The sequence below is a fragment of the Pogona vitticeps genome, chromosome 2, assembly GCF_051106095.1.
Source record: "Pogona vitticeps strain Pit_001003342236 chromosome 2, PviZW2.1, whole genome shotgun sequence".
NCBI classification, from domain to species: domain Eukaryota; kingdom Metazoa; phylum Chordata; class Lepidosauria; order Squamata; family Agamidae; genus Pogona; species Pogona vitticeps.
In genome coordinates, this window is record NC_135784.1 from 32,929,002 (window position 1) to 32,941,038 (window position 12,037).

The window sequence follows — 12,037 nt, forward strand, 5'->3', positions numbered from 1 at the left end:
AGAAACATATGAGATCTTGGTAAGGATTAAGACTTGCTTGTCTTTGTGATGCCCACACTCTGCATATAAAACATACAACAGGAAAAACGCTCACCACAATTAGGTTCCACATGCGTGCTGCCTCAGCCACCAGGGTGGAAACACTGCTACAGCCTGGCATAAGGATGATCTTGATGGGGTCATTATAGAGGAGCTCGTAGAGGAATTTGGTGGCCACGCCAGGTTCACACTGTGGATGGTAGAGTGGACAGAGAACATATTCCGTTCCTAAGATTGCATTGTATCCCTGACTTACACTCACTCTCTGAAAAAAACCCATTTCAAAACTCAAGCCCAGCAGAAAACAGAAAAACAGGAAAAACGTGAGGCCATTGCTCCTAGTCATATATTCTCAAGTCAAACCATATACTAGGTGCCATGCAAGACACAGTCACAAGGTATTCCTCATGCAAAAGCGTAGTGATCTAGAAGGCAGGTAGCAACAGGCATGGAAGGGCTATACGGCAATGGGATGAGGAAAGGGTGACATGGCTGTGGAAAATCTGAATAGGGCAAACGGGGGATGAAAAAGCTTTGTTATCCGCACTGGAATTAGGAGGAAGAAGGCATCTGGATGACTAACGAAGGGAAAGACTTGACAGCTTTACAGATTTGGATGCAGGAAGTCCTAGTTGCCAGTCTTGGCATTTCCAACGATGGCTTGAAAACAAACCCGGAAAAAGTCCTGGTTGAGGCCGTGCCATTGCAGATTCCTCTTTCCCTATGTAGTGACTTGCAGCTATGCTGGCCAGCAAGCATCAGGTTGGGGAAGGTTGCCATGGGCAACACTGAAATAACTGGTCTGATTTGAAAGTATTTTTTTATATTTCCTGCCCACGGCTGATGACTCCTTTCAAGTGGACAACTGGCCTCTTGAGTTCTTTGCCCCGCAGAAAAGGCATAAGCCATATGCATGAAGAGATCCCAGTTACGTTGAGAAACTAGGGCAATACTACAACAGACCAGAGACTTTGTGCTGGTTGGGTGGGGCAAGGAAAAAGTTGTTTGCTTTTTTTTTAAACAAGTCCACCAACAAATAAAGAATCCAATCTACAGTATGTCAGCTTGCAGCAACAGATATGCTAAGCAAGTATCTGAGTAGAGTGACAGAATGAACCCTCTGGATTTTATTTCTTGAAAAAAAAGAGGTCAAAAGAGCAGGACAGGAAAAGAGCAGACTACGAGGACTCTGATAGAATGGATTTTTCCTCTTTCTCAGTTGGTGTGCGAGACTCCTTTGGTCACCTCTTATTAACTCAGTAGGCACAACATAATTCAGAGAAAAGTGGGCACGGGAGGGGTTATGAAGGATGAGTTTAGTTACCATGAAACAAGTCCCACATGTTCTGGCACTCTTTCCCCCCAGCATCTGGTCAACTGGGGTGTCCTCCCATCGACTACTCTGCTAAAAGGCCATCACAAGGAATCACCCATCACCCCTTCACCTTGTGGCCCAAGAACCTTATCCTGTGGCAGTCTTCCATAAACACACCCTGTAGATGTGTCAGACTATAACTTCCATGAGACACTGTGGCTGAAGATTGTGGGGGACTGTAGTCAACACCTATAGAAGAGTCCATATCGAGGAAGGCTGCTGCAAGGGGTACAGCAGAAAACAACACTAAATACAGCATTGGGGATCTGATGGTTAGGGTGGTAGTGCCAGGATGGCAGGCAAGATGACCATGTGCCCCCTGTACCTCAAAGGGATGAAAGATACAACATCTTTATTTCCATTATTTCTGTGGCTCATGTCTAACATTCACAAACCCTACTTGACCACTCTATCCCTCTTTCTCCTGCAGGCCATCCCACCTATTTCTCTTGCCCCCCCCCCCACCAAATCCTGCTCCTGGCTGTGCGCCTCCACCGCAAGGGGATGATGAATTATTCAGGGCATCGCTGCCCGGGAAAGAGGATCAGTTTCCATGGCAACCCCATCAGCAGGCGCTGCCACAGCAACCTGTCAGCACAGGATGGGGGGGGACTTCAATAGGGAGGGAACAAAGGGAACACAGGAGGGTTGGGGGTGCCTGGGAAACACTAGGCTCTGAAAGAAAGAAAGAAAGAAAGAAAGAAAGAAAGAAAGAAACTTGGAGGGAAGGTGTGTGTGTGTGTGTGTGTGTGTGTGTGTGTGTGTGTGTGTGTGTGTGTGTGTGTGTGTGTGTGTGTGTGTGTGTGTGTGTGTGTGTGTGTGTGTGTGTGTGTGTTTTGTGATGGGGTATTATGGAAGACCGAGGTATGCAGTCATAGAGAGCTGGGAAATCTGGAAAGGATACCCCAGATCTTGTCATGAGAATAAGGACAGCCAGACAGAGAGTGGGAGGCTGTGTGTGTTTGTGGGTGGTGGGTAGAGAGATGTTACAAAGTGGGTGCACGGAACTGGAGTCTGTTTCTTAAAGCCGGCACATGGGGCTCTGGGGCAAGCTGTTGCAGCAGAACAACACTGTTGCAGGTTCAAGAATACTGCAATATGAGTGTTCTTGGAAATCATGCATGCTTCTTGTACTTGTGAACATGCCCGGGGCAAGCCAAGCAATCTGCAAAGCATCTGCCACTGGAAAGGGGAAAAAAAGAAGCGTTCTGTCCAATACTCTCTCCAGCAAGGAGAAGAAAAAGGGTTTGCATTCATCTCTTAATTCTAGAAAGCCAAATGTGGTTTAATAATGGCAACAGGGGAAATGGAGAGCTACACGTCAACTGCTTTCCCAGGATGGAGAGTGAAAGCCAGGAGTTCGGTATGGCTTGTTCCCAGGCAATACGTACTTGGCTGCTTGAGGATGTCCTAGAAAGCTTAAGTCATAGAATAAGCACTGTTCTATCATCAGCTTGGTTTCTCTTCCCATTCTTCTGGCATATTTTGGTCATCAGCCAGTGGGAAGCATGCAATGTGCTCTGAGTTTGAAACTACTGCAGCAAACATAAAGAGGGGTTGCTGAGCTGGCACTTGATAAACTGTACATCAACAGGTATGAAAGGCAAACCCAAATTGGGCTGGCCCACAAAGAAAATCCCAAGTGTGTTAAGTGTGAAAAGCGGGGGGGGGGGGGGGGAGGAAAGACAACGAATGCACCAGAAGTGAAGTACACAAGGCATGCATGCATAAGGGAAGATGACAAAACAAAACAGACAGCATGTAACAAACGACAGCTCCACCAACAGCACACTGTTCATTCATGCGACGAAACTGGACAGAACTTTGGCCACTTGCCTCCTTATTTTTAAAAGGCTCCATTACATTTCCACCTAAGAAGCGCATTTCTGCAGGAGCGCGAACCATTTTGAACACCAGATACATGTCGATTAACAAATAAACAAATAGGGCACGTACCTCTTAAAACCTAGCTCCAGCTCCCTGTTGCGTAACCATATGCCCAGCTGGACATGATCTGCCCTTGGGAGCAGGCACTCAATTAGGGACAGAGGTGGCCAAGTTAAGGAGCCCTGCACACCTTTCTCCTGATGATACTGGATACATGCCTCCTAATCTGAGGCTGAAAAATGCAACTCTTTTTTTTAAAAAAAATCAAAGCCCCAAGAATTCCCTCAGTCAGCATGGCTAGTAACCACAGGATTCTAAGAATTCTAATAAGAAAAAAACGTCCCCATATTCTGCTCTTAATTTTGCACACCTCTTAAGCTATGTCCAATATTGGTTGCGCTCCAGCTTCTGCACCAAACCAAATGCACACAGGTTGGATGCTTCCTTGCCCAAGGGCTCAAAATCTTGGGAGTCCTGAGGCAGGGTATTTCAGACACAAATGTGGTCAGCCATGGTCAGAAGAAGGGACTTTCCTGCTCCCACCAGAGAAACTCCACTGATGTCTACCTAATGCTACAAACTCAGAAGCACTGACAAGCTGTTAGAACCACCAGGTCCTTCCAGCTCTATCGTTTTATGACTCTTATAAAGAAACCAAGATTGTCCCACTTTGGGCACACCATGAGAAGGAAGGATTCTCTGGAAAAGACAATATTGCTGGGAAAGGTTGAAGGCAGCAGGAAAAGAGGAAGATCAAATATGAGATGGATTGACTCATTCATGGGATTGCCATAAGTTGGGGGCAACTTGGTGGCACACAACCACAACAACATAAAGCAACTGTCAATCAAGTTCATGGCTCTAGCTCTGACCACCCACCTACGCAGGTGGTTCTAGCAGTGACTATACACCTCATCTCACCTTGTGTCACATTAGCAGCGCCATAACATCCTCCTTCCCACACCTAAGTCAAGCTCAAGGACTTCCATGTAGAATCCCCAGACCCAGAGATCACTCCTGCTAAAACTGTCATAGTAAATGTTTCCCATATTTGCGGCAGGAAATCACTGCATAGATAATGGCAAATCTTGGGAAGTTACTTATAAAAAGAGCACATGTAATGACATGCTGAAGAAATCCAAAACTGAGCATGGGGAGGATGATGCTCTGGGACCCCAAACAATAGCCTACCATCACTCAGTTATAGATGGCTTCAGCATGTCATTATATTCAGTCTTCTTATTAAGTAACGTCCCAAGCTCTGGACTAAAAAGTCGACAAGCAAGACTAGCCCTAAGACAAACTGTGCCCTCCGTGAGACGCATCTTTGGTGCTTCCGCTTCAGTTTTGCATTATTGTCAAGGCTTGTACAAAATTGCAAAACATTGCCATATAAAGCTGTGTTCTGCTGATTCCCCCCCCCAAAAAATGAGGTACAGTTCAACTGGACATTGATAAAATAAATACAAGCTAATTGATGGAATCTCTGGTTTTTTTGTGGAAGAATTTTGATGATGGTAGGTTACATGCACTTATTACTTTAAACTTTGGCTTACTGCACTTCGCGCACCCAAAAGACACAGCTTCTCTTAGTTTGGTGCCTCCCTTAAGCTCAGTGCCTGGGGTAACTGCCCAGCTCACCCACCTCTAAGGCTCATCCTGTTTACAAGGGAGAAACCCCATGAACACCAACATATAGCAGGACTCCTCCCAGCCATCTCTGCTCCTCCGGATCCATACACACATTCTCCCATTTTGTCTAACACAGGTCTAATTTTGGGGAGAGCACTGTCCTGCCATTATTATTCATTCTCACATGTATCCCTCTCTGCCAACATGCCTCCACATGTACCCCTCTGTCTTTCTATCTGCCCATCTTGCATCATTCCTTGGTTTGTCTGAAAGTCTTGATGTGACTTTTCCTTGTTCAAAACCGGTCCCGCTGCAGTGTCCCTGCAAGCCCTTTCTGCCCAGCTCCCTTTCTGATCTTGCCCCCACCCCCAGGTGTTCTCCCCCCCACACACACACACCCCAAAAAGCAGCACTGTGACTGCTCCCAGTTATACCGGCCTTCCCTCTCCCTTCCACCTTGCTGCTATTTTGGGGGTCAGCAGAGCATAAAGACAGAAAGCCCTTCGAGACCCCATGTCACAGTGCAGCCTTTCCTGGGGGTGACTTGCCAAGTTCCTGCGGTGTGTGGCAATCCCCAGCTCCAAGACCCTCGCCAGCACCAGCACAGCCCCACCGTCTCCCCAACTATATTGGAGACCCAAGTGACGGAGTGACGTTGTCCAAGGATATCCTGGCCCAACATGACAAGGTGAAGGCGAAGCAAGGAGGGGATGGGGCCCTTTTATGCCACCGTCCTCAAACTCCTTATCTACAGCTGCCATTCAGCATCTTCATTAAACTACCTTGGGCAGGTAACTTAGCTTCCTTCCTTCCGGCACTCTTTTGTTGAGGGCTGCACTGTCTGGATGCTGCCTTGGCAAAGTGGAATTTCACATGCTCACTTCCCTACTCTCAAGGTTGTCTTCTCTCATCATCCCTCAATTCCTTCTCTCGCAGAAATCCACACCGAAAACAATTAACAACCCTTTGCCCAGTCTCTCTGAGCAGCTCTGGCACGCCATGCCCAGGATGGTCCCATATTTCAGACTGATGGGGTAGGGAAAGCTTAGGCCAGCCAGCTTCTGATTGGGGTCCAGCTGTTTTTCTGGCCCTTGGGCTCACCTGGGCAGCAGGAGACCCAACATCCACCTGACCCTGCTCAACTTCCCTCCACCATGCCCAAGCCGTCCTGGTGATGCCCACTTAAAATGTGGCAAGGTGTCCCCCCCCCCCACAACAAACCCTGAAAGCGAACAATGCTGACAGCAGTGCCCGGAGGCGCTTGGCGGCCCCTGCCTCCCCTCCGCTTCGGGGAGGCCCCCCCCAATCCCACCAGTTGCCCCCCACCCACCCACCCACCCGGAGGGGGCCCCGGGGTAAGCAGGGAGGCCCTCTCACCTCGCTGTCCCGGTGGTCGAGGCGCAGCTCGTAGTCGGGCAGGATGTCCCTGCGGCTGTTGACGTCGTCGAGGGCCATCTGGGCGGAGGGCAGGCAGGCCTGTCCCCCGGGCCAGCCGCCGGTCATGGGGAAGAGCGCCCCGATGTGCAGCCTCTTCTTGCCTGCGCCCAGCGGGGGAGAGAGCAAGAGCCAGCCCGTGAGCACCAGCAAGGCGGCCTGGGGGCCCCCGGCGGGGCGCGGGCCAGGCCAGGCCATGGGGGGCGGGGGCGAGGGCGGGGGGCTGCCGGCCGGCCGGAGGTCAGGGGCGGCGGTGGCGGCGGTGGTGGTGGCGGCGGCGGCGGCGAGGGCGCGCAGCGGCGGAGTCACTGTGCGGCGGCGGCGGCGGCGAGGGCGCCAGTGCCGGCTCCTCCATGGCGCTGCCCGGCGTCGGTGCTGCAGTGAGCGAGCGGGCGAGCGAGCCAGCCAAGAGGAGGAGGAGGAGGAGGAGGAAGAAAGGGGGGGGAGAGAGAGAAGGGGAGGGAGGAGGAAGATGAGGGGCGCGGGGGTGGGGCTGATGTCAGAGCGCGCAACGCCGCCGCCGCCTGCCGCCGCCGCCGTCCAGGGCGCGGGGGGAATTGCAATGAGCCCACCGCAGCAGTACCTCAGGGGGTGGTGGGGAGGGGAGGGGAGGGGAGGGCGGGGAGGGGGCAGGACGGAAGAAAGGCGAGAGGAAGAGACAGAGGAGGATGAGGAGGATGGAGAAATGGCGCGCAAGGGGTGGGCAGGTGGGCAGAGAGAGAGAGAGGCTAAGGGATGGGGAGAGGGGCTCTGCCCGCGGAGATCAGGGCACTGGAGAAGAAGGGCAGAAAAGGTGATGGAGAAGTTGAGCGCGGGAGGGCGGGAAGGAGGATCGAGGGAGAGAGAGGGAGACCCGCGGGGGTCGATGGAGGAAGCAGAGAGAGAGAGAAAGCTGGGAAAGGACGGGATACCCAGACCGTGGAGGTGCTGGCAGAGTGAGAGTGATGGGAAGGAAGGCAGAAGGCTGGGGAAATGGGGTTGGAGAGGAAGGAGGGGAGACCTCCAGGGGATGATGGAGAAGCGAGGAGGGACGGGAGGGAGGGAGACGGTGGAGACCAGAAAAGGGGAAAGAGGGTTTGAGAAATGGGAGGAAAGGGTGGGCAATAAAAAGAGACGGGCAAGTGGGAGACAACCAAGGATGATGGAGAATGAGGGATGAATAGGGAATAGAGAGAACGAAAAGACGGAGGGGGTTATGGAAAGAAGGGGTGTAGGGCAGCAGGGATGGGGAGCTGGTGGGCAGGGGTGGCAAACCTCTCACACTCCAGATGTTTCAGACTACACTTCTTTATCATCAGCAAACAGGCCAGGGCTTCTGGGAGCTTTACTGCAAAACGTCTGGCGTGCCAAAGGTTTGCCATCCCTGAATTAGGGAAAGGATTACAGGTGGAAGAGTCAGAGACAGGGGAGAAAACAGACGCATGAACAGGCAATACCTTTGCACACCACTAAAAATAATCATACCTACACCATACAAGTGCCTACTCTTGCATTTGTATTTTATTTTGTTTGGACCATACGGCTCCCCTTTATTTCAATGGAGAAAACAACAAACAGTGGGGTCGAGATGGATGGAAAGAGGCTTCACAGAGATGGGGGGGGGAAAGCTGGAATGAAGAGTGGAGGGATCAGAGATTGTAAGAAAGGAAAGCTGGGGATGGAGAAATGGGGTAAGATGCAGTCAAGCTGACGACAGACAGAACTGGCTGGTGTAAAATGTACATATTACAGAGGAATAGATATATGTCTGGAGGATGACAGTCAGGGAAACATGCAGAGAAATATGACAAAGAAGAAAGAAAAAGAGAGAAGGATAATCAAAGAATAAAAAGTACTAAATAGAAGATGTGAGGGTTGGGGGGGGGAAAGGTTGGTGTACAGGGTCGGTAAGTGGAAGATTAACAAGAGATCTTTGAACAGGGTGGCAGCGGCCTGGGCAAAGGAGAAGAAAGATGGAGACAGTGAAATGGGCCGAGAGGAAAGAATAAGGGACAAAGAAATAGAAGCAGCAGAAAGGGAAGGAAAAGAACTGGACCAAGAAAGAGGTGGTGGATGCAAAAGAATGAGAGAAAAGATGGGGAAATAGGATTAAGGTGAGAGGCACTAAAGTTCAGGATGCAAAGAGGAAGAGTGAGAAGTGATGACAATGGGGGGCTCATGACCATCATGGGAAGGACAAAGCAGCTCCATGCCTATGTGCAGAGAGAATCCTACCTACAACAGCCTTCTCTGCCTTAGTGGTGCCCTCCAGGTGTGTTGGGCAAAAGTTTCCATTGCCCCCTGTAAGCAATGTTCATGCTGTCAAAGTCTGTGGTCATCACCTTGTGCAAGGCCCATCTAAGGTGTGTGGTGTGGTGCTTCTAATTTCCAGCTGACCAAAAGAGACTCGTTTCTCACAGGATTTTAGCACCAGATAAAAAGAGCCAATGTGAAAATAAGCTGAATGCAGTTGCTTTGAAATACATTGAGGTTTGGGTGGTGGTGGTGGGGAGGCGGGAATGGATTTTTGCCTAGAATAGAGGCATCAGAAGCCAGGATTCCTGGATTTGCTGGTAGGGGAGCCCAGATGATGGTATAATAGGTTGTGGTGGGCTGGAGATGGGGATGTGGATGGAGGAAGGGACATTGTGAAGTCCTCGGCTCTTTTGCCAGCTCTGAGGGATGGGGAGGAGTTGGTGTATGTCACCAGCTCCCCTCCCTGCTGGTTGCTGACATTTTCCTGGCACAGACACATGCAGAGGAACGGAAGCTGAGAAAGGAATAAAGATTCCCTGCAGATCAATGCACTTTCCCTAGCCACTCTCTCGCATTCACCTCCCGTGGAGAAAGTGAGGTTTAGTGAGAAGAAAGGGCATTTAAAGAAAAAGAAAAATGGAAGTAGAAATCAGTGGCCCAGGAATCTCCTCCACCCCCACCCCCTACCAAAGCAATCTAACTGCTCTCTAACCCTCTCTTCCAAAGATTTAAATGGAAATTAGAGGTTTGGCCTCTCAGGCTTTTGGCTCAAAAGAGTGAGATCTTTCATCAGGGACTGTAGCTCATATTACCCACCCTATTAGAAAGCACTCTCCTCCCAGTGCTATGAATAGGACCTCTTCCCAGAAGGATGCGTTGATGATACACTTATTTCACATGCATGCAGGTAAAGAATATGCTGGGTACCCTATTCCCAATGGACAGGTAGCACTATGGCCACCAACAGACATTACTGGTGGGCGGGCAGTAGGGAGAGTCGTCGGAGAGGCTAGTCAAAAGGCGTGAAGGTGCTCTTTCGGAATACTTTCTTGAGATTCAGTCACAGGCCAAGACACTGCAGCCTCTTTCCCACCATTTTTCCAAAAAGATGTAGCTTGGGACAGGGGAGAAGCTGCCAACATTTTCAACTATTACTGGGTCTGGACCTGGAAACAATCGCATGTTCCAGTTTATTCTAATTCAGCTTTCCAGAATAGGGTTTACACAAAATGTGGTTGGATTACTATCCCTTGACAACTGGCCACGTTGGCTAGGGCTTAAGGAGATTTGTGGTCCAAATCCTTCAGGCCAAGGGAGGTTGTGGGCTTTGCTTTTGCCTCCTCTGTAACTGTGGCAGTGGCATCATCCGCAACAATGGTGGCTACTTCTGGAAGTAGGTGAGGCAAAGGGGCTGGCTCATTTATTCCAAAGAAAGGGTTCCCACTCCCTTCTCATTGGAAGGGAAACCATCCTGCAGACCAAGTGCAAGCTTTGATACCAGAGGAGGCAAAGTGCAGGCCAGAAGCTCCACAGTTCAAAGGGGCATTTTTGGGTTCCCGAACCTGCATGCCCACCCCCCAAAGGTGTTGTTGTCATTGTTTTTAATTGAGAGAGAGAGAAAAATATTTTTTTGTTTAGGGGATTCCAGGAACAGTGGGTATTTCCATTGAACTGGTTGGGGGGGGGGGACTCTCCTATCCCTCCAAAACCCAAACTGGCAGTGGCTGTCCAGGCACCCCACCCCACCCCTTAAATAATGCTTTAAAAACTCTGTGCTAGGAGCAAACATTTAGCCTCCAGGCCACCAAAGCTGCCCATCCTTGTTTTTGATCCACTAGCATGCTGGCAGATGAACAGCTGAAACTGTTGCCCTTTCTTTCCTCCCTGGAGCAATCCCGAAACTTTAGCTGCCCCAGGAAACAGATTAGTAGTCCATGCTCCCTGATGATCTACACGTGGAAGGCAGTGGAATCTTACTACCATGATGGCAATGAGAAAAGGTCTTTCAAAAGGCCTGATGGAAGCAAGCTAGTTTTAAAGGGTACGGAGAAGGCTTTGTAGCACACTCTGGCCTTCAAGAGAATGGCCTGGGGGATAGTATGGCTGCCCTCAGCATCTGCCCTAGTGTTGGTGGGAAAAGAGGCACTGGTCATGCCTTGCCCTTCCAGCCCAGGAATACTCATTAGGACAGTGCTTCCCAAGCGTGGGCCCCTAGATGTTCTTAAACTACAACTCCCAGAAATCCTGGGCATCACAGCCAGTAGTGAAGGCTTCTGGGAATTGTAGTGCAGGAACACCTGGGGAACTCAAGATTGGGAACCATTTCATTAGGAGGATAGGACTTCTCTCTCCACCACCTGCCCGCACACCCCACCCGCTTGGTTGCTTGCTGGTTGTGGGATCAACCAGATTATGCAGGTAGATGATGGTGCCACCACCACTCCTCAGCCCATGAGTGTTATAGGGATGGGATATGGTTGTTATCTAGTGGGTGTTTGGAGCCACCAATCTCACCCACTACCAGGCTGAAGGGCACTCCTTGGTCATGGCATGCAGGAAGACACTGGAGGTGACAGGGGGAAAAGAGAGTGGTGACAGGGGACTCAGTCAGTAAAGTGGGAATGGTGGATTTTGTCACCACCCAAGCTGCCTGGTGCCTGAGACAACCTTCATTTATTTAGTGGCCAAGCTGGCCGTGTCTCACACTGATTGATGATAGATCCACTGCTGTCTTTTCCAGTTTCTGAAGTCTTTCTCCCTGCTATTTCTGAATCATTAGTTTTTAAATTGCTAAAATACATTGGTTGAAATCCAGTAGTTGCAACTAGAGTAGGACCACTGAATCAATGGAATCTTTCAGTCTTGAGAGACTGTGGTATACAGAGGAGTTGACTCATCAAATTCCCACTGACCCAATGGGCCTGCTCTAGTTGCAACTTACTATTGGTTTTCATGTTTTCTTTTCTTTTGCCAGTACTGGCCCTTCTTGGAACTCACCCGGAGATCTTTTGATTAACGTAAAAGGTGAAGGAAGTGGGGAGGGAGGATATTAATAACAGATCCAAAAGGATCAGGGAAAAGAATGGGCAGAAGGAACTATGGGCGCCTTAATGTCACTCGAGACTGACTGATTCAAGGGCATATGTCTTGGACTTTGATAGCAATGTGGCTACTCTCAAGAATTGCTAGATTCTCACAGTCATGCCCAAAGGAAGACACTTATTGTGTGAGAGCACTAAGGGATAGGGATGGTCAGCCCAGTGTCAAAAAACTGCAATAAAATAAAGTAGTGCTTACTCATTCCAGCCTGAGGATGACCTCACCAGAGTGAAAAGCAGAGCCCCATGGCCCATGGCGTAATTTAAAATCCCAAGGGAAGGATGCCAAAGCAGCAAGTGGCTCACCAGAAGCAAGAGGTTATCTCACTCTCAGCCT

General features: G+C 50.0%; 1 protein-coding gene across 1 annotated transcript in view; it reads right to left on the reverse strand.

Moving 5' to 3' along the window:
• GABBR1 (gamma-aminobutyric acid type B receptor subunit 1) overlaps positions 1-12,037 on the reverse strand; it is a 184,878-nt gene that overhangs the window by 35,103 nt on the left and 137,738 nt on the right. The window contains exons 7-8 of the mRNA XM_072988844.2: positions 6,311-6,471; positions 95-229 (exon numbers count right to left, since the gene is read on the reverse strand). Coding sequence (XP_072844945.1) covers positions 95-229; positions 6,311-6,471 — 296 coding nt within the window. The remainder of the gene's footprint in view (positions 1-94; positions 230-6,310; positions 6,472-12,037) is intronic.